This window comes from Platichthys flesus, chromosome 13 (assembly GCF_949316205.1).
Source record: "Platichthys flesus chromosome 13, fPlaFle2.1, whole genome shotgun sequence".
Classification (NCBI taxonomy): Eukaryota; Metazoa; Chordata; class Actinopteri; order Pleuronectiformes; family Pleuronectidae; genus Platichthys; species Platichthys flesus.
The window spans coordinates 6,933,841-6,957,950 of NC_084957.1; the positions used below are offsets into that span (position 1 = coordinate 6,933,841).

General features: G+C 40.6%; 1 protein-coding gene across 4 annotated transcripts in view; it reads right to left on the reverse strand.

Moving 5' to 3' along the window:
* Positions 1-24,110, reverse strand: part of stxbp5l (syntaxin binding protein 5L) — a 111,493-nt gene that overhangs the window by 47,821 nt on the left and 39,562 nt on the right. For all 4 annotated transcript variants that reach the window (XM_062402089.1, XM_062402090.1, XM_062402088.1 and 1 more), the window contains exons 3-5: positions 11,112-11,193; positions 6,728-6,828; positions 359-493 (exon numbers count right to left, since the gene is read on the reverse strand). In XM_062402089.1, the coding sequence (XP_062258073.1) occupies positions 359-493; positions 6,728-6,828; positions 11,112-11,193 (318 nt within the window). The remainder of the gene's footprint in view (positions 1-358; positions 494-6,727; positions 6,829-11,111; positions 11,194-24,110) is intronic.

Below are 24,110 nucleotides of genomic sequence, written 5' to 3' on the forward strand. Positions count from 1 at the left end.
CAAACATTGTGTAACCCATTTACATCTGAGGTTTAAACAAGGAAATAATGAACAATGACATTTCAAGTGGCTGAAAACTACATGATACCAACAAAGGTACCACTTGTTGAGTTGATATGATTCTTGAGAGAAGTAAACTTTCTGTTTGTCACCACTGAGGAATCATGGTTTAGCGAGAAGGCATCAGCAGAGGACCAAGGTAACTGCCACTCAATATTTCACTGTCCATGTAATATATGAACCACTGCTGTCCGCAGCACCACCACCGGAACCATTGCATCAGAAAGCATCTCTGTCATCACCAAAGCCGTTACCACTGGTTCGCTGATCTCCAAAACTTTGAGCGTTAGCTACTCACAGTTCTATGGCCTTGTTCCACATGATGACGTATCCGGACAAAACGAAGGACTCGATGTTGACCATGTGTGTGTTGCCGCGCTCCGTCCCCACGTACAGCCATTTGCTCTGAAAGGGAAGGTGGCAAAACGTGACCCTGGAGAACAAGAAACAAAGGAGGAGAGAGACAGGCTGTTAGAACATCAATATAAAGTCATTAATTCAGTTTGATTGATGGGTGTGATAACACAGTTTATTCTCACTCTTTTGTACATATGCACATTAGGGTAAACCCGGCATTTTTGCGATTATAATAAGGATAATTCATTAGTTATTTTATATGTGTCTTTACAACAATCAATCAGTGGAATAAAATGGAAAACAGAAAAAAGTGATTTTAAAACCCATTGTCAATTCTAATCACAGTTGGATGAAGTTAGCCACGCTGCTGTTTCAATCAGCAAAGAAGAGAGAAAATGAATTATATGCATCACGACAAGGCACAGGGGAGAAGGCTGCTGACGTAACATTGGGTAAGACAAAAAGTTTTCCAGTGTTTCTCAAGTGTCCATAGTTACAAGTCTCAGCTTTCAGATAATGGGTCATGGTCAGGACAACATTTCAGGGGCTTTTTAGGGTCCGGGCATAGGTTTATTGGACCTGTGAAGAAGGAGGCTTCATGGCTTGAGTAAAAAATAGGCCAACACTACAACACAACAGAACCAGTTATCTGTTTTACTGTGGTTAATCAATGTATTAGCCATAAAGTATTCCTACAATAGGTTCGAGGAAAATTAAATAGAGCAATTATTCCTTCTAGAATAAAACCATAATGAAACATGGAGTCATTTGCTCTTCTTTCTTTTTAACATCTACACAGACTTTCTTCTGGTGACTCAACAGAATCCAAGTGATGGAACAATCATTGGCTCAGAGACAGATATTTAATGACACTGTTATTGTAGAACACACACTGCTCAGCGGGGATGTTACCGTTCTCCAACCTTCAGCATCGTCCCTTCAGTGTACTTGACAGACTGTAACTACGTCCCATCAGCTTAATTGTAATAATTGTCTTTCTCAACAGAAGTCATGGCCTGACTCATTCATGGATATCCAGGGAAGGTTGCCTGACTCATTCTGTCACGGTTTAATTTAGCACTCAGCAGGAAGGTGGAAAATCGCTTTCCTTCCACAATGCAGTAGCTGGTGTATAGGACTGATCAACTGCATTTGCTCCTCCTGTGCTTTATGTTGCCACTCCTGCTCCTCTCTTGTCAGAGAACTCTTGCACTCAGCCTGTAAGCTCACCCTAAGCCGGTATAAATAGTTATTTTAAGAGCCCTTGAAAACAACTGCCAGAAGTGGAAGAAGCCTGAACTTTTTCTGTGTGCGGTTACATTTCCCTGTAGCCTGCAGACGTACTGTATGCACCACAGGCTGAACTGGTCCAATGTTCCACACATTATCACTTCCCCTCCGTACTCAAAGCTTTAAATAGCATCGAATCCTAATTATTGAATGCAGAATTTCTCCCCGCACAGTCTTCATTTTGCATATGTATGAACTCAATTGTACCTCAAGTGAGCATCACTCCGGGCAATAATGATATAGCCTAACTGTAGAAGCTTACTATAACCATACCTGAGTGATTGCTCAAGCTTTTTGCACTGAAAAAAATACACAGACCATGTTTAAAACATATGAATTTAACAGCCACAAACAATTTATTAAATCATTTTCTATGACTTCTCTGAGATCTTTTGGGATTGGATGTTTTTTCCCAAAGCCCCAAAGCCAACGACCCAGTAAGTGGCAGGATTAGAAGATGGAAGACAAATGAGACAGCAGTCAATTCAATAAGGATTCCGGTGGCTCGGGGAGATGACAACTTTCAAACTGGTGCTGGTGGCGCGGATGTGCTTCATGAGGAAGAAAGTCTTTTTGCATTTATCTTCGAGAAGCTTTGTGATCAATGTCTGAGGATTATTATGTGTTTAACACTAAATATCTTCAAACTACCTTCGGCAATCTAGATAAATATATCTATTCAGTGAGCAACAATAAAATGTATCGATAGGAAAGGGAGTGGGGATAAACCGATTGTGTGGAATTATTTTAGATTTAGGAAAGACGAGATAAGACACTCCTCCACAAGCCATTTTGTATTAAATTTCCAAATATAAGAGGTCGTACAATAGATTTAAAAACAGATTACGTCAAGACTGAACGAAACAAAAAAATGAATCATATTTTAGTGGCTTTTGGTGATTTGATATAGATGTAACCAATTTTTGAAAATGGGCTTTATAATATTGTTTGACATTGGTCGTACATTGATTGTGTGATTGTGTGATGAGAATAATGTATCATGATGAAACTGCCTATTTATACCCTTACAAACTATCCAACATTCAGCATCCCTACAAGTCTTCATTTTTCTTCCTGTGAAAAGAATCAAAGAAAAGTCAAGGCTTTAAAGAACAAAACTTCTCTTTAATGAAGAAGCAATGAGAAAATGAAAAAGGCATGGGGGGAGTGAGTAGAAGCGAACACAGAGCTGTAGTCAAATATAAGGTCTCGACTCCAGACTGTCGGACCAGGCCAATAACTATCAATCAAAGAGGACAGGAAGAGACGTGGGTTTAGCCTCCAGCTGACCAGCCATCTCCAAACCAGCTGAGGAGCAAATATCCTTTATTAGCTAAACAGATGTAGGGATTAATTGAATTGCTGATATCGTCGAGGGAGCGGGCGACCTGGCCATCTGCTCTGCACGAGACACAACACAATTTAAGGAATTCTGCAACAGCTACCTAACGATGTCCGAGCCGTCATGTTGGATAGAATCAAAACCACAGATGCTTACATTAGCTCAACTGTCTCCTTTCATAGTGCTCAAAACTGCAGGGAGTGTGTGATGCTTCATGTGTTGTGATGTGCATTTGTGTTTGCTTTGAAAGTTTTCAGATTCCTTTCGACATGACAAGCGAGGAGGGCCGGCGGCCTCGCGATGCTGACTGACAGTCATCCCTAAACAATTCTCCTGACAATTTCCTGTGATTCACACATTATTCAGGGTTTGTGTGGAGGTGGTAGGGTGCTAATTGTGTGAGGTCCAACCTGGAGAGACAGAGCTAAATGGAAAATCACTGGCCAGCCGCTGATGGATGACTCATGATGCCCTCCTTCTTCATCATCTTCAAGCATGATTCACTGCTCTGCAACCGAGAGTGAACGGCGCTAACTTCTACCTCACTGCACCACGAGACAGGTAGAAGGACCCGGAAGAACGGTTGAATCAAAACAATGTCCCTAAGGTTCATGTGTTTGTGTGGCCATGCTTCAGAGTGAGAATCACAGTGATGGGTACAGCGGCAGGGTCTGTGAATAAATCTCAGATGGACAGGTTTACAGTGGCTATTGTGTCTGATGATTTCTCTAAACATTAAAGTGTTACTTTTCTGCTCAATTCTGTCTAAAGTGTCCCTCCCTGAAAATGATTAAAATGCTAGGAGGCGAAGCTGAGACATGTCAAGAGTTCTGGAGCAGAAAACGAAGGAGATAAGGTTTAAGAAGGCAGCCTGCTTCCAGAGTTTCCTGGCAGCCAAGACCACAATGTCCTCGTCAAAATTACACAGGCATTTGTATTTATATTTGTGACATTAAAAAAAGCGTTAATGAAAAAACACAATTAATTGTGCAGCGCAGAAGTGATTGTACTGTCTGCAGTGCAAACACTAAAGTGAGCAGCTGACAGAGACAGAGTCTCATGAGGAGCTTTAGATATTATTTATATTTGGAATGAATTTGATAGAATTCCTTGAAATGTCAGTAGTTGTCGTCACTACATTACAGAGACAGTGTGTTCCTTCCTTGACCTGCAGACAGTACGTGGGTTTAACAAGCCCCTTGGTGAGTTTTATGATGCTGTTCCCTTGTTTTACTGCAGGACAGAGATTTTTCAGTCTCCTGGAGGAAGCTCATTGCCGTCTCGGGATGGAAAGTTGAGAAAAACATGTGATTCAGATGAAGTCCTTGACTTAGGTTGAGTTCCGCTGTGATGAGTACTCATCAAAATTAACACTAGCATCGACCCTGATGTTCTGTGATTTTATAAATGTGCCATTAATAAATCTTTATTGTAAAAGAAAATACTTTTGCTTTGCAATTCGTGTGCACAGTTTATATTTTAACTTCAATGAAAATTCTGTCATATTCATGTAAGGCTCTTGACCATGAGAAAGGTGCAGACATCAAATTTGAGTAGGATGAAAATGGAAAAAGAAAAAACACTTCAATCACATCTGTTCAATGAATTAAGTCAAAGTAGCTTTTATTATAGGAAGAATTTAAAGTATGAAATACTTGAACATGAAGTTAATCAAATGATTAGTGTTTGAACTTTCCTGTGTTTTTCTCTGAATGCATCTTATATAACTTTGCTTCCATTGTGTATGAAGGTTGCCTCCTTTGATTTCCATGAACATGTTTCTGAACTTTCTTAGCCTCAATGGCAAAGAGAATGATGGTGCAGCTATTCTTTTAAATGAATAGTGTTTCTTTTGACTGCAGTTATAACATGTAAAGGAACTTACGTGTTTGTCCTGTTGACATAATTATTGACTATGAATGTGTGCTCTGGAAAGTTACACAACTACAGTGGACACCCCTTGGATTAAACCAAATGTGTTGTTGCAACTGGGCTACTTGTGTATGGCCATGCCGACGCAAGGGGAAACGTTTCAAAAACCAAATGTCAACATTAGAAGCCTTTGTTTGCCATTACAGTTAAATGGTGCAGAGCAGAGCCCGAGCTGCCACTGCTGGGAAAAAGCAAAGAGCCCAAACCTTGCTTATGACAACATCCCAGAGGCTGCTACTCAGGGGAGAAGAGGAGATGGCCTCAAGCAGCGAGTGAGACATGTGATAGACTGAAGGAGGCAGCTGGCGGAGGGTGTGTCATGTCCTCCTCATCCAGCGGGTGAGGAGGTGTGACACAAGGATCAAGAGAGAGAGAGAGAGAGAGAGAGAGAGAGAGAGAGAGAGAGAGAGAGAGAGTGATAGAGAGAGAGAGAGAGAGAGAGAGATAGAGACATCAAGGACGTCATATCTGGACAATAGGGGGCTTTGGGAGTTGATGAAAGTTTGCCCAGTTGGAGAAAATGTAATGATCGTTGACATTTTTAGAGCATTACAAAAAAGCAAAAACTGCCTGTCCTTCAACCTTCAAGACCCTCAATTGGTGTCAGATATAGACTCAGATACAAGACAGAGGTTCTCTGTAATTTGAGATGTTCAAATTAAACACATCTACCATCACACCCAGTCTGACTGGGCTTCCATAACCAACATCAAATATTCCAACAGCTTTCACTAATGATGCCAGGTTACAGCCACCATCTCGAAGGCGAAGGATTCGGTTTTTCTAATGGCCACTCAGAAATAATCTATCACTGCCGGTGGTGTTGTGGATGGGGGAGATGTCTCACAAGTTCAATTGAGTCAGAAGATGAGGTTTCCCAGGTTTATCAAAGAGGGAAAAAAAGGTCCAGTGTCAAAGGGAGGAGAGGGAGGAGAGGGCATAGAGCGAGGAGAGGGAGGAGAGGGAGGAGAGGGAGGAGGCCTCGTCTTCTCGACACAGACAGACCTGATTAAATGTGTTTCTGGCCACTGCCGATGATGCTGCTGAGAGATGGTCCAGTTAAAAAAAGCTCGGCTCAGACAAATGTAATTTGAAATCAGGTTGCATGGCGGACATGAGGAGAATCTCCACACATATCATTCATTACGATCTTAAACAGGACCACACTACAAGATTAGAAAATGATGGCTAATCACACACCACAGGATGATATTATTATATTATTGGCCCAGAGGAAACAACACACCACCTCATCCATCTCATGGGTCCTCATAGGGAAGGTGGATATTAGCGAATAGCAACAACTTCCTCTAATGTTTTTAAAAAGCAGGAGGCAGAATGAGTGTGGATGAGAAAATTATCGAAGGCACGTAGTGTGAGGAACCCCTTACACTACCAGATAATCTGGACCGAACATCAGTACCAACCAAGATAAGAGTCCTGGGGGAACAGATCAGGTTTACATTGGCCTGGAATGTCTGTAATGTGAGCCGAGTTCATGGCTTTCTAAGCCCTCTTTACAGCTGCCATTGTGTCGAGATGCTGAAGATGAGTGGAATCAGAATACAGTGTCATGTGCAGTTCAGCCCTGACCGCCTGACCCTGTGGAAATTGTCGTGCATGATGTTGGGCTCTAGAATCCCGTAAAAGCTGGAGATTATATTCATCTAGGGCAATTCACCGTCAGAGGTGTGTGGTGTGTGTCTGTGCGCTGTACGTGTGCGTCCTACCTAGCGGAGTGCTTACCTCTCTCTGTTGAACTTGAGTGAATGCAGGATGGCCGGCCGCCTCTGACGCAGATTCCACAAGTGTAGCGTGTCATCTGCACAGGCTGTGACCAACGCTCCCTAAAGGAGAAAAAACAGGAAGTATCAGTAGTGAATCATTGCAGGGACACGGATGTCACCTTGCCTTTTGGAATAAAGTCCTGTGGTCCTGGTTGATGAGGAAGATTACACAAAATGCAGAAAACACAGTAGATTCAAGGTGAAGGGCACCAAGGACAAACACATGTAAATAACAAGAGGTATACACAGTCTCATAAACACATAAAAGCAGAACAGAATAAGTTGAAAATACCTCAATAAAGTTGTATATAATTCTGTATTTACTGCAAAGTGCCTACTACTAGAACACACACACACACACACGACTTGAAACTGAATTAAACCTGAGAGGAAGTTTTCAAATGTCATCAGCTGGTTGCAACCCTGCTTCTGAGGGCAGCTAATTGTAATTACATTGAAATTCCCAATGCGGGCCCAGGGAGAATTAGCTTTAGAGTACAAACTTAATCATGGGATTAAAGACTGTACAACATAAGAGTATTTCACAGAATGTTTTCCCTCCGTTAAAAAAACATAACATTTGCTTAAGGGGTGATAATCAGGATGATACTAAAACTTTAGAAATGTAGCTTAGGGAGGACGTTTGGGGGACCATTATTATCTGTGGAGAAATGTTCCCTTATTCCCTGTAATTACCATCAGACACCAAAGTCTTGTATTTGCACTCTGTGGTAAAAAGTCTTCATCTGACTGAATCTCTTTACAAAACACCTGTCTAACCCCCATTATGAATGAATGACCTTAACTTTCCCTTGATTCATCTGATTGTCACACTTAACAAAAGCTTATTTTCATTGTGAGCTTGTAAGATAATAATTTATATTGGTAGAATGATTGATGAAGATATGATATTTGTCTCCACTGAGTGCCAGTGCGAGGTAAAAAATATGTATGACTTTTGTGTTTGTGTGAAAGCCTCCTCGAGCAACCAGTAACCATCAGCCAGTGTTCATCACCATGCAGCAGAACCAAACCTCAGAATTATGACATTCTAAATTATAACATTTATTTTAAACATTACACTTCTCTTAAGATTACATAGAGGACATTCAATTCAATACATATATACCTCATTCTGCTCCATCTACTGGTCTCAGATCAACAGATGGAGCAAATTATTTCAAAAGCAAAGTGTAATGGAAACATTGGGTTGCCAGGTATAATTGTGTGGCAAGTGGTTTTCATTGCTCATGGGCCAGGTTGGAGGTCCCATCAGTAGAATTTTGCTAAGGGCCCCAGGGAGATCAGGATCACCTCTGGTAACTGCTCCACCACCTCTCCCCCTTGTACCCTGGTAAGTCTGTATCTGACCTTAAATGTTTTGCGCCAGGTCTGCAGCTCCATTATGGTGAACTTGTGTTGAAGGCTTGATGGCAGCCAGGTGCAGCTTTAGTACACAGGTAAAATGGCAGAGGCCAGGGCCAACAGAAAATAACTCTATACAAACCATCTGGAAGAATAGGTACCATGTATCTATGTTGGTGAATCAACATTTCATGTTTGGCTGAACCATCTTCAATAGCTCTCATTAAACACTCATCGCATCAGAAAATCTATAATTGGTTAATTAACCAATTGATCATTACATGGTCTGATGTAAAGTTCATTCTTTAGAAGGGTCCCTGAGTTGAGGGAAGAAATTGATTAAACTTCTTCAACCCTGAAAGAAAAGCTATGAAAATCCAATTTAAACACAGAATAAGAGGCTTTAGAAATTATAAGGAGTGAAATTTATGTTTCTCGTTTAAACAAATTATGAATGGTGCTGATGTAATACAATTTGCACATTTTCTTTGTTTCAAGAATTGTTGGCTTTGTTAATAATATGCAATAAAGAGTTTACCCTGCAATTTTAAACCATTAATCAATGTACCTGTTCAGAGGACTAGGAAGTCTGAATGTTCCACAGATGAATCACCGACACTGGTCTCTGTTCTGCACCTCATTAACGCAGCAGATGGCAAACAGTTCCCAAATCATAATTTTAATTTTAAAGCAGCAACAGAACGCAGTGTTTTTGATGTTGGTTTGTTGGTGTAGTGTGTGGACTGTATAGACCGATGAAAACAAATTATTTTGGTATAAATGGAATAAACACCTGTCGCGTTTATTTGCAAACAGAGGTCTGATCAAACCCCACACACACGTGCAAATAGCAGTTGTTGGACTGACAGGGGCATATTGGAAAAAACTGGCCCACCACCACCCGACCATAGAAGAGACACAGCTATTAGTCGGCAGGTCAAACAATGAGAAGACCCATAGTAATCACTGTGAGGGGCTGTTGATATACAGGAGACAATCACAAAAGCATTTATTGTGCTGAATCCCACTCATTTCATAATGAGAGTGCAAAAATGAATTAGTAAATATGCAAAAACTACAATGGCACTCAGCTGAGGAGGAGTTCAACACAAGGTGAAGGGTAAAAAAAGGACTCCATACTGGTTTAACAGCTTACAGCTGTTGCTATACATTATATATGTTGTTGTTTTTAATTTGTTTTTAATATTCTCTGGTAAATGGGTGAAAGAAGTTTTTGTGTAGTCCTGCTAACAGACAAACAGTATTTAAAACATAACCTTCTTGGCAGAGGTATTAAAACACACGCACACAGAGAACAGTGTCTTCACACATGTACTTGAGCCTCCACACACATACTCAAAGTAAGTACCTGACACACAGAAACACACACACACACACCTCTTCAGGCCCATACACATCCATTTACCTCAGACAGACACATCACGAGTAGACCAATGAGCGATGGAGAAGTGGGCTGAAAGAGCCAGTGGGCATAAAAGAAAAAACTGAGTGGTTCTACGCAAAAAACATCGAGGGGCAGGAGGAGCAAATGGATTAAAGAAGAATAAAGGATAAAGAGAAACACAGAGTGGAGTGAACCGCGTGACTAAGCTCCTGCTCTTTAACACCACGACCTGTTTTTCTTCCGCTAGCACACCTACAGAATTCTGTTAGTAAACAAAACGTGGAATCGAACCACGGTACACACGAGTAAGCTTCTGTTATAGGCCTAAAAGATCCACTGCAATGTCTCAGCCCCCAAAGCAAAGTCAGACAGCGAGGGAAAACTGTTTTAAAGACACGGAGGAAACAAATCTTTGAGTGAGTAATGATCATAATGATAATTTAAATGGTTCATTACAGAGTGCTTTGTCTCCTGCTGTCATCAGCTCCTCCACATTAAACAACAGAGAGTTTCAGAAAGACGACTAGGGGGCTAAATATTGTAAACCCAAATATGTCAATATGTACTTTCAAAGACAAAAAAAAAAAAATCCAACACAGTCGAAACCACTGAATTGGAAACCAAATCTGCAGTCGAGAACCAAAAACAATGGTGGGAAAGTAAATAAATCATTTATGGGGCCCACGGTACATCAGGGTTACACAGTCAGGATCTTCATTTCTCTCGTATTCGCACACATCAAGTTATTCCCAACAGGCAAACTGCTCCTCTCCATGATACAACTGGAGTGGTTGGATCATTTCATCCTCAGCGGCCTTGATTTCCGGGTTATGTAACGTGCCAAACCGAACATGGACCAAATTAAGCTTCAGTCACATTTTCTGATTTAATATTTAATATGGTGAAGACGTTGCTGTTTAACTCAGCAGTAAAAAAAAATTATTACACTAGCAGGCCTCAAACCGAGAACAGGGATTATTGTGACCATGGCTATAGTGTTAGAATATATATATATGTGAATATATAGGACACACAGAAGCTCGTCTTGTTTGCTAGAGAGACTGGACTTTGACAGTGTGCAAGCAGCGAGGTCTGGAGGCTCAGGAGACAGGAGAGCAGGGGTAAGGTGCCAGGCAACAGTGAGATGGAGCAGGTACAAGGTGAGGCTGTGCTCTGACGCTCACATAATGCTCTGTAAACATTGGTGGTGAATTTGACTCAAGCTTTTTTTTTTTTCGCACAATAACAAGTGAGTAAACCACAATATAAAACAATGCATATAAACTATGTTGTATTCGGTAAGTTAGGTTAAAAGGTGTTTAACCCTCACAAGAGCCCATTATTGTTACAAAGCCAAATCTGCGATCATTTATTATCAACAAATCCCATGAAGTAAAAAGTAACGATAAATGCACAATTAATTAATTGTACTCACCAGCAATGCCTGAGTAGCTTCAGACACAAAACCTCTCTCATATTGACACAAATAATTCCACACCCCCCGTTTACAAAAGGTAATTGCCTCCATCAGTATAACAATCAAGAAAACACAAAAAGGATGAATTGCTCTTACCTCATTGATGAGGAACACCAGCTGAAGAACAGCTGCTCCGGTCTCGTGCTGACAGTAGCAGTCCACCCCAGGTCGTCCCAGTCTGATGGCATCACAGAGTCAAGGAAATGTGTACAGAGGTGCACTATGGGTTCATCACACAGCATGGTCAAAAACAGAGCCATTTTAATGGGGCAGTGATGGTGGTGTATCGCAAGACAACATCAAGGCAACACTTTGGGAGTATTACTGGTTGTACATTACTCTGTGGTGGATATGACCTTGTACTACGTCCTCTGAATTTTTTGCACCGTATTTCCTTCAGTCTTAATATTGGAGACATCTCTCAGTGTGATGCAACAGAATACAGCCACACAACCACCAATGAAAACTATTTGAATCACTACATCTCATCAGTGTGAACAAGACTGAACATTCCAACCTTCAGGTGAGGTTCACTGCACAGCTGTATCATCACTACCTTCACGTGATCTAGTTGCATCTAATGAACCGGGCATAGTGTGTATAAACAAGACAACTAATGTAAGCAGTCATGCAAAACGTGAAGTCAGGGATTCTGCTAACACCAGGTCCAGTCCTGTTTCAAAAGAAATAATCTGACATTTGGCATTATTAAAAAAACACAACTGATCAGCTGTACTGTGTAAAATGAGTTTCTTATTTGGTTTGGCCGAAATATAAACCAAAACAAAACTCCAGAGCAGATTCCTGAGCTAAGAAATGTGAGCTGTGCTTCTCACATATGTTGCAAAGAGAAGAGGAGTTTAATAACTTGTGTTAGAGGGCGAATAAATAAGTAAAGTTCACACCAATACTTGACACATTCAGAATGTGACACTATCTGTACATGATTCTCACCGGATATGTGTATAGGTTTGCTATCAAATAAACATATGGGCAAAATGGCCTGGAATCCCTGGGAAGGAATTTGAAATGGAAAACATTTAACACTGAACCGCTATGTGTGATCGTTGGTAACATGGACCAACATGATTTGAGTCTGTCGAGCGCCCACACAGTGAACACCCATGCTGACAGACACAGTATTTACTGAGCATGTACAGGAATAATCCTGTGATCAGCAAATAAATCTACATGCGGTTCGTTGAGGAGACAAGTTACCAGAGGAAGCGAAATCCCCAAGCACATCCACCAGAGCAGGTGGGAATCAGCGGGAGGGGGAAACGACACAACGTGAAAACAGAGCCGGTTGGATCCGGTTCAGGAGCAGTTATTTAACCACTATCGCAGAATTCACTAGGGCGGCCGTCACCGCGCAAGGTTCGGCACCTTGTTGCAGAGCGGCAACCTGTTAGCTCGTTAATTTTCTTCTGTTGATGAGCTTTCAATTAATCTTTTTGCATGGAAAGCTAACACATCAATACAAATCTGACATCAGTATCATTAACTAAAACCAGGTCAAATAAAGTGTATGATTATAATCATAACGGTCTGTGTGTCAGTATTTTTTTATTCGATTACCATTTATGTCACTACTTGGTTTGTAATTATTATGAATAATATCAACAATATTATTTGTTGCAAACAATCAGGAGGATATGATTTTATAATAATCAATCCATATCTCATCATTTCAAGAATCGGACAGTAGCTATATCGTGTGATTCCATGGAGTCTGAAAATGTAATAAAGCTCCAACCCAAAGCTCATGATGTGTCTGGTTTGCCCTTCTCCCTCCAGAGATTTCTGTCCACCTCACTTAACATCAGTACCTTTCAACACCTTCCAGAATGCTGGGGGCAAGGTGTAACGTGTAGGAAGAGCAATGAAGTAAATGTTGTGTTGTCAGTGAGAGAATAGAAAAACCTGCGAGTGAGTAAAAAACGTTGTTATATAATGAAATATACGAGAAATAATCGATTGCAGGAGGCTTCAGTGCAACAGTTTACCTGCTATAGGATTCTAGTGTGGGCACAAATTCATGCACTAATCATGTATTAGAATAAATCTATTACTAAAAGATAAACACACAGAGTTTGGATTTCCAACATGCAGCTCTGGTTGAGTTAAGTAACGTTTCATGTATGGCCAATAAGTCAGGAGGGACTCTATGAGAAACCCGGCTGATTGAAAGTATGCAGAGCAAGCACATCTCAATTCAGTTTCACAATGTACTCTGAAAACCAACAGGGCAGAAAGGTCTCGTCTTGCTAGACTGAATCATCACATCTACAGCAGCAGCCGCCACAGAGGCTGATACAGTGAATTGTCAAAGCAGGCTGCAGATCTCAGGTGCACTGAGGAGGAAAGACTCAAACAGTTCATGGTTCAAAATGCTGCCTGTGGCCGTCGGTGAAGATACATTTTCTTTCAAAATGTAATGGCACAAAACAGGGGGGGGGGGGGGGGGGGAAGCACCAGGTGGAGAATATATCTGGAGTTAATACATAGTTATATTAGATGTAGATTATATGAGACTATATTTTTACCAGGCCAATTTAGACTTATTCTATAAAGGAAACAAGCTTAATTTAGTTCTGGTGCAAATTTGTTCAACGAGAAGGCTTTCTTACGCAATCAAAATAGTTTTTTGTGTGTGTCCCTTTATGTGCTTGTGGCTGTATGCTGCCTTTACCATATATATATATATAAAGTGAAAGGGCTGCACAGCTGCGGCTCAGGGGTTAGGATACCTAAAATACTTCTCTATATTCTTATCATGTGCTAGTGCAAACATGCACGCACATTTTGACACATTACAGTCAACACCTTCATGCAGCTGTCTTTGTCACATTTCAGACAGTTGAGGTTTTATTAAGATTGCCTCAAGCTGATGTCTAGTGGTGTTTTCATTTCTTTGATTCTACCAAATCCAGCCCGTCACGACACCAAACAGAATCACATTCTGCCCTGGAGAGGTGGTGCTGCTCATAGAGATTAACTTCTTGTATTCTAATTTCCATGGTGGTTAAACACCCATAATTCTGACACTTGCTATGTAATAGTAAAACTTGAAAAGCTCCTTTCTTATCTTTCAACTTCCTCTGATGAAATCCCAAGAGAATGCAGGCAGAGACAAGAAGTCCAGATGAATGTTTTGAGAACACTTTTTGAGCATCACTGGAAAAGAAGCGGTCAAAGAGGAATCCCCCACATTATTTCTACCCCCTTCTCTCTGTCAGCTCTTTTTCATTCCCACTCAGAAACACAAACAGGGGAAAAAACATTTTGCCCTCGTGCCATCAAACTAAAAGAAGTCAGGCTCGCCCATCTAGTCAGTTTGTATGTCTCTCTCCTTTGAATACCCACACAGCTGGTGACTGAAATAAATACAAGTCCGACGTGGCTGCTTGTGAGTGCTCACAGTGTGAGTGAGGCTTGCTGCAGTGGGATAGACTGTAACTAAAAAGTAACTAAACTGTAACTGTAACTAAAGTGTACAGAAGAGTAATTTTCTGCATACGCTAATGTAGTGTTCACTTTCACAATCAATGATTTGAAAGAAGATATATAAACACATGGGAATTCCCAATGTATTATGGTCTGAGCTGTACGAGCCGTAGTAGTAGCTGATGATCACAGAGAGAAACTGGTGAGTGTGGGTTTCTACATCTGAGGTTATTTTCTGTTTCATATCTTACACAGCTGGAAGTCAAGTTTACATTAACATTTAACCAACAAACAGCTCTTGTTGCTTGATACAGTTGGCTCCAGGCTCCGAACAAATCATATCACTGTTTTTGTTTCTGGTTTTATTTATTAACCACCCAGTGTCTCAAACCATCCTGGAACTTACATGGAGTAAACCATTTGGGACATCTCTGCATCATGACACGTACAGATATCTGTAAAGGTTAACACCCTCTAATCCAAGGCGGGCCCCATTACCAGAGATCAAATCATCCATTTCCAAATAGAGGAACTTTAGGTCAAAATAAGGGTTGAGGTTAGACTTCAAGTGCTGCTTTGAGGAATGTTCATTCGTAGATCGCTCTAGGTTCAAATTCATCCAACATAATACCCGTAAGAGGGTGTAGTCTGTCCACTTGCCGCTTTAAGAAAACCTTTTATATAGCCGCTTTGCTAAATGGGCTAAAATAAAAACATTTTCAATGAATTATTTTTTTACTGTGGAAAAAAAATCAAATTAGTGTCAAACATGAAGCTGAAGTAGAAAACAATAGGCTCCAATCACAAGGCTGTGTTTATCTCAGCAGGGAGGGCAACACATGCAGTAAGTCCACTGCTGGAAACAATGGCCACAGGTCTTGTTTGTTTTGCAGTAACAAGAAGCAAAGACAACAGAGGAAGGAGCTGGGAGGCCAAGATTTGAATTGCATCACAGCGCGTTTGACGAAAATTGCACAGGGCCTTAATTACCTGTGTAAATATTCAAGCCAAAATGAATACCACAAGAAAAGACCAATCAGCTACTGTCAGTGGTAAATCAACATTAACACTGACGGAGGTACATCGATGTTTGTCGAACAAACACGATGACTAAACACAGGAAAGTCCTCTACTTCCATTCAGTATACAAAGGGACCCACATTCAAAGCAGGGACTGCAACTTGTGTTGCTGTTAATTCAACTGAAATCGTTCTTTGTCCTCTGCTTTAAAGCCTCATTGTTCTCCTGCACCCTTTCACAGTCTCATACCAGATGTGAATATAGTTTGTTACTCACATCACAAGAAGGAACAATGCATCATGAGCTTCTTTTCTTTACATTTCATGAACTCTCAGAAAAAGCTTGTTTTTTTTCCAGGTGTGAGCGTCCCTGCTCTCTGTGCAATAGTCCGTCAGCTGATTCTATAGAGAGGAATAAATTGAGATTTTGGACACGCACCACTAGTTGTTTTGCGTCATTACTGACAAGTGTATTGTTACGCTTATCAAATGTGACACATTGCAAGGTGAGACTGGTTACAGAAAATAGTCATACAGGAAACGGTAACTATATAGCCCAGACATCTCACACATATAGTAAATATAGTGCTTCATATAGTAAATGGGCAGGGATCTCCAACACAGCCTTTTGGATTGTAAGCTAACGCTGACAAAAAAGTGAGGCCTGGCTCTATTGAAGTCACCAATCACAATGGTTAGTTCCTCTTCCGAAAGCCTTTGGCTCTTACGGGATTTAAAGGTTCAGTGTGTAGAATTGAGTGACATCTAGTGGTAGAGTTGCATGTTGCAGCTATTTTGAGGACAAATCAACCTCACTGTCAATGGCTGCATGCCAAGTAAGAAGACAACATTGAAGGGTGTAGAACTGACTGCACCACCAAACATGATCGCTATCTTCAGTAGAGTAACTTTCATTTAAAATATCAACATTCGCTTTGTCTTGTAGTGGACAACACATCCAAATAATTTAAGAGCAGTCTATTATCAGACAGGCCCAGAGAACGGTGGCAGATCCAACACGTTCCAGCTTTTACCTCCTGGTAGAAGATTCAGGATTCCCGGAGGGAAGGCTGCCTCTGCCCATTAAGCTTCTCAAGCGTGACATGTAAAGGCTGTGAGTGTTGTGCAATGATACGTTATGAAATGTACATGCTGACCACGTAGGTTGTGCAATTTGTCACCATACTTACTTCACAGGTATATATGTGTTAACAAATTGTTGTACTGTAAATTTGTCTACTATATGAATTCATGCTACTTGACAGGCTATGTATGATGTATGAGCTTATATATGATGCATGACTTTATCTAATGTCCTCAAGTGTGTGTGTGTGTGTGTGTGTGTGTGTGTGTGTGTGTGTCTTCTGTGTGTGAAGTAGTATAAATATATACAAACACACATACACACGTGGACAGGATGTACAGTAGCAGCACAGTTTTCTTGTATCCAACAAGCCGTGAATCATTTCATTGAAGCCCACAGTCTGTACTGACCTGTACCCTGACAAACATCTAAAAGCCTCGATACATGAATAACACACACAAATGCTGATCACGATGACTAATGGAGTTAACAGAAAAAATATCTCTTAACACCTCGTTTATACCATATTTAATTACATGGTGGCACTAACTGAATCAGATAAATGAGTCAGCAACATTACATAATAGACCTTCTAGGACAATTTGGGTTGAATCTGTAACAATGCACCAGACCAACAGGGCCAGACTTATTATGAAGATGAACAGTGCTCTGTCTAAGTAGCTGGACCACGTAGCCAGTCAGTAGCAATGTGCCAAATCACCTCAAACTCTCCTGTCACTGCCATATCATGTACGACTTATATATCATATGCTCTGATCAGATAATGTTGGTGTAAATTAGAAGACCAGGAAAAATAAACAAAAGAATATATTTTTTTTAACCACCATGTGAATATGCAGTATGCTGAGCAAAAGCCTTTGTCTAATGACACCTGGAGCGTTTGATGAACATGTGCACTGTGATCATGTTTGAGTGTGTGTATGTGTGTGTGTGTGTGTATTTTATGTTGTGTGGGGAGGATACTGTGCTCTGTGTGTATATGACTCTCACATGATCTCAGACATCATCTTCTACACAACTGAAAATGATCTCCCTCTGGACCAATTAGCAGCCAAAAACAAACTATCTTTTTCCGGAGTTCCGATAAAATTTGACAAGCAACCAATTTTTATGTGTAAAATTATTCTAACGGTTCCCGCATTCTGCTCCCACGAAATATAAGGTCATCATCGTCTTTCCAGTTCACTGCTGTTTTTTAATAGTCATGTTGTTGTCAGTGAAAACATCGCTGTTATAACAGAATAACATGTTTGAATGTGTGTTTTTGGGCTGGATAAATCAAACTGCTAAAATGTATTATTCTGTGACTGTGATTGTTCGAGCCGAGGAATGTGTATGTGTGTATTCTGGGTATTATTCCTGTTGAGGTAACAGTGTTTATATACACATATCACATTATAGACCTTGTCTTGTTTTGTCTGTCGACATGAATCTGAATTAAATGTTAAAACTGGATTAACAGTGGATTGACCTCTTCTGAAGTCTCATATCTTTTTATGAGACTTCAGTTTTTCAGCATTGCCTACTCATAATAAACATTATAAGAGTTGGTCCAGGGTCTTCTGTTTGGAGTTTGCATGTTTTGGGTCTTCGCTGGTTTCCTCACTTAGTCCAGAAATATGCAGATCGTAGTTGGGGTTAATTGGAGATTCTAAATTGAATGTTGGAGTGAGCGTGAATGGTTGTTTGTCTCTGACCTGTCCAGGGTGCCCCCTGCCTCTCACCCAATATCAGCTGGAAATTGGCTCCAGCCCCCCTGCGACCCTCAAAGTATACGTGAGATAGATACCTACAACATTTCTCTGTTTTCGTTGACTTGAGCAGAGTTGTAAGTTTGTCATTTCATTTTTCTGTGTGTGTGTATGGCTGACAGATGGTCACCCGCTTGTCACACCTCAACTCCACACAGTTTTTTTCACCGTGATTTTCTGTGGTGAACTGGAATCCAGGTTTCAATTTACTGCAGAAAACTCAGGGTGAAATTTCACACCTATGACCATGTTTTTCTTCAAGCAGTGGTAGCAATACCCGGGCTGGGTTCTGTCTCAAAGTGCTGACCTTTAAATTCATTCTTGATTACAGCCGTGCAATTTCTGGAAATCACACTGGGTTCCTCTTAAATTGACCCCAATTGTTTCTGAATCCATCTGCTATCCACTCATCCGCCCTCCTCTTCTCTCCATCTACACTCAAAGATCTCTGCTTAATGCTGAATGAATCTTGTCCTGCCCATTTCACTTTCCGTGCGTGCGTTTGTGTGTGTGTGAGAGTCTCTTAGTGTAGTGTATGTCCGCATGTTTGTGAGAGGGGTGTGTAAAATAACTGTTTTCTGTGTGTTTAATAATGCTGGTGGAGCAGTGGGGACAAAGCTGGGCAATTTAGCTTTGAGCATAAACATCTCACAGCGGAGTCAAAGCAGAAAAAAAAAGGTGTGTGTGCAGAGAGTGTGTAATTGTGTGTCTGTGTGTGTAACTGCTTGTTGGTGCTCTACACAGCTCTGTGAAGAAGCACTGTGCGATAATTTCTTGCCGGCAGAGTCGGCTTAATCTCTGAATTGCAGGTAAGGCTGTAGACACACGTCTCTAATGTGTACAGATAACATATTTTACAAACAGAGTTCATTATTTACTGGAGGTACTGGTTTTCAATGTGTACCTCTCACTATATGTTAACATGTAGAGTCAAGTCTCGCCGACATTTTCAATTTCTCCACTGTTTATTTTTGACCTATGGGAGAAAGTGTTAACTGTGGCATGGAAGTAACATCTTCCATAGCAGAAGTGTTTTTCCTTTATATTACGTGAAAGCTACCGCCAACGAGGGAGAGAACAGCTGACGACTGAAACCTCTTTGGTATCATTTAAAATGTTACCTCCATCGGGGAAGGTTATTTTTGAATCCATGCCCATTTGTCTGAACATATCTCCACAAAATTTGAAGGCAGCATGGGACATGGACCAAGAACAGAATTCATCCAATTTTGTGTTAGATCTGTAGAAAAAAAAAATGTCACTTCACCAATCCTAGGGAATAACCTGTGGGTCTTGACTGCATATTTAAGGAACTGAGTGTGTGCAGCCTGATTGCTTTTATGGGACTCTTGACCTTGGTAGAGTTACGCGCTCTACTGAGTGTCATTCTAGTTATGAAAAGGAGTGTGTGAATGTCTACATAATTAACAATCCAGAACACTCAGTCAATCATTTCTCATGTGATTTTACTGCGAAAAGCAATTCTGTCATACTAGAAAGGCCTTTAGTAATACAGACGTCACCCTTTAAATGCATCTCTTCATGCACACATATCTGATGTGGTGGGAGCAGTGAGAGTGGGCATTTGTCTTGCTCAGGCCCTCATCATTTTAATATATGTGCATGTAATTGGCTATTTGACTGTTTCACATCATTGTGATTAAAATGCTGATCACATCTTCTTACTGTGGACCTCCTCTCTCATTCCAAGGACACCCAGGCCACAATCTGTGTTCACTAAAAATTGCAGCTGATTGTCATTGAATAAGACAGAAATACATTGTATTATTATATGTTTACTTGTGCAGTTGGCCGATAATTTCCCATACTGCGCTTTCATATCCTTTGTTAAGCTTGGGGTTATTTAATAATCCATAATGATGATTCTTTTCCTAGTCTATTATTTGCATTTTAATCGAATTTAGTTTCCTTTTATTATCTTTGAACTGCTCCTATAGCTTATTGGCTGCACTTTGTAAATCACATTGAATCCCCTCTGTTACATGTCATTACCATACATTTCGTATCATAACAAAGTCAATTAATACTCGTAAATTCTACAAAAATAGCTGCAGGTTAACATCACACAAATGTACAGCATACAAAAAGTACTCATTCCCACAACTTCTCACAGCCTCATTTAAAAACATCACTGTGGGGCAATATGCTTGTTTTAAAATCCTTTTCAACTCCTCTGACAAATGACGTGTTATACTTCTCAATTTTAGAATGCATCTTCAATTGCAAGTATAATGTGACGAGGAAAATGTGCTACTGAAATAGAACTGGACTGAGCACAACATTTTCAACAATTATAGCTTGTGTTAACTGTCATAATGTAGATCACTGCATAGCGCACTAATGTCTGGTAACATTATGTTCGGAATCCACCACGTGACAGTACATCCAAACACAACCTCTGCCCGTGGAGCTGTGTGTTAATATCCTTTTGCTGTACACAACGTGGAAACTATTTCAACGTGTAGAAGCACAAGAAAAATATCGAAACACCCACGTAGTCGACACAAGACCCAATCCATTTGTTCATCCATCCATCCATCCATCCACTTAACCTTTTTGAGGGTCACAAGAAGACCTGCAGAAATTACAGCTGACACCCTGGACACCGAGCTGATATAAAGAAACTAACACACCTACTGCCAATGTAAACACTCCAATTAGCCCTACCCCAATCTCCATGTTTTTAGACTTTGGGAGGAAGCCGGAGTACTCAGAGATAACCTAATTATTTCCACACTGAAATATCCCTGTGGATTCAGGATTCAAACCTTTTTGCTGTGTGGCAACAGTGCTAACCACCTCACCACAGTGTAAGTATGATACAGTCACGTGTAAAGTACGGTTATGGCAGAAAGAAGACAAGGTAGAAACACTATGAGTTAGAAAGATGATTCATCTGGTGTCAGTGAGGAGGAGCAGGGCGCAGGCACCTGGTGCTGCTGAAGCCTGCACGGTATTAGGTGCCCTTCAGTGTCTTTGAGACACCTGTTGATTACAACTCTATAACTGAATGTGACCTGAAACTGTGAAAAAGTGTATTCATTCTCCAAAACCATGGTTTGTGCTGGGAGGTTGTCATGCGAACCCCTCTCTCTCCAATTTGAGGTCAACCTTTAAATGCTATCTTAACAGAGTAGGTACTAATTCCTATTCTGCTCTGGCAAAGCCATTATTGTTGGTATCAAATATGACATTTCTGGAAAAAGCTTTAAATGCCAGAGCCACAGACTCTGTTAAAAGACCACCACTTTACTTCTATGAACATGATCAAATAAATATATATATATATATATATATATATATAAAAAAAAAAAAAAAATGCTAGTACTTGTGTAATAATGCTACAGGTGTTCTATTGCTAGACTGCTGTTTTTACCTCACTGCCATGCATGACAATCAGGTATAAGCAATTACACACACGTGCCTGGAGTTGCACACCATTTGTATGCTCTTGGCTGCATCTCAGTGTGCAGCTCAGTGAGTAATTAACCTGCAGATAACTTGCTTTGAGGCAATACAATTGGTGTTCTAGTAGCTGAGAACATGTCTGCAGTACAGAGACTTTTACAGGTCAGAGAGGGAAGGGACTGCAAATGCACCAGCCTGAGGTTTCTCTCGTAAAGCAGTGAGGAAGAGAATTTTGAAACGCCCGGGGCGACTCTGTCCTCAAAATAACAATGTGAAAAGTGGCACTTCTAGAACTGAGGAAGACTAAAGCTTGAATGAGGGATATTTTAACTTGAAACTTTGGTATCAAAAGAAACACTGCTACAGACATTAATGCAAACAGATGTGGTTGAACGTAATGTTTTTCCTATTGTTAGTATTTACATAGATAAAACTTGTGTTAGTATAATTCAAGAATCCTTGACTTAGTGGGATCTTAGAATTACTGACATATTGTTTTGCCCACTCATATTAGCCAAACTTTGCCCCTTTGCATGTGCAGGTCCATTTAAAGCCTGTATATGTTATTTTTGTCTGTACAGGAACCACATGGAATCTACAAAATGAAATGTCTTGTTGACCAATCATCGTTGATAGCCCAGACGAGCAGCTGTTCATGACTCAGTTACCCTCTATTTACGTATCCATGCATCCAGGCTTGTCCAAAACAGTAGTTATAGCTGTTACAGTAAGTGGTCAGGGCATTGTAGTAATATAAAATATAGTTTGTTGTTGTTTATTAGATTTCTGTTTATTTCACTGCTATTTCTATGTGACCATTAGTCCAATTAGACATGTCTTCTATGATATAGTGTCACAAAATATTGTGAAATGTGTATTCATTTTTAAAAGTAGTATCTCAATGTTTAAAGGCTAAATCAATGGCCTACTTAGGAAACATATAATGAGAGGCTGTGGGCCTTTTCCTCCAACTGCCAAGATGTACAGTAAAGGACAGAGCAGCCAATAAGGAATCAATGTGCCAAGTTAAAAATGAATGGTCAGATGCTGATGTTGGCACCTGCTGAGCAGCTCAAACACAGGAGGTGATCGAATGGAAAGCCTTCGGACAAATTTAGAGCGTCAGCGCAGTTAGACATTGGGTACATGTCCGTCTCGATCAATCCCAGTGAAGAGGGAAATTAGAAAACAGTGTGGATGAACTATGTTTCCAACACACAGGCACTCTTATTTTGTAGCCCAAATTTTGGTCCATTACTCAGGACCGGGGTCTGAGGCTCCTTTCACACCTGTTGTTTGGGTTTAGACGATAGGAAAGTGCCTTTAGTTAATATTTATTCAATTTGATTGGTGCCCAGACAAAAGCCTGGCTACCTTCATCAGCCCGTTTCTGGAAATAACAACTATGTGATAGAATGTAATCAGGAGAATGTTATCTGTGTTTTTCTGCAGTTACATAATTAAGGTTAGTCTCATTATGAAGCTAATCACAACTTCTGGCTCGTATGCATTCAAACAACACATAAATGTCACCGTGTACAAGCATGGCCCCCAAAATCGTATGTATACTAACACTCCCCCACACATTTGCATCCACAAATCAGCTAATCTTAGTCTCCATGCATTACGGATTATATTTGACTATTTGCATTTTTAACATGTAAGTGGCAGCAAGAGACCTCTGAGCAGTGTTTTAAAAGGTATTTAAGAAATATACCTTTTTTTGCTTTCAGGCAGAAAGATTATTATAGATATTAGCTAACATTAGGTTTTTAAAACCTTACTTGAGCTTTTTGTAATACCTTAGCGCATCACAACAGTGCCAGCCCCAAAATGTAAGTGAGCTTATGTTTATATTAAATCCTCCTCTTCTCTCGCTCCCTCATCCTAATTTCTGTGAAGGAAACCAGGAAGACTTGTGCCTGTGTGTGCACTTTACAATGATCTCGCTTCCATTTTTTTTTGTTTTCGTTCAACCTAGCTTCTTTCATCCTCAATTTAGCTGTTTGCCACAACCCCTGCCATTTCTGTCTGCATCCGGACCCCCTCCATCCTTGTCTTTCTTTCCATTTCCCTTAATTAACTGTTTACAATAGCCATCATTAGCTTGCCCTCTCGTGCTCCTACTGTCACCGCCGTTCCTCTCCATCTCCCCACAGGAGAGAGAGTGAGTATCTCTGCCTCGATCGGGAGGCATTGAGGCACGCACAGAAGCAGGCTGGGCTGAGCTGTGGGTCATAATGATGGTGCTAGTTTCTATAAAAAGCCTGGCAGGCAGCTGAATCGATAGCTCCTGTTGTCAAATCGCACGTTACCCAGAGGGAGCGACACAGGATCTTGAGAT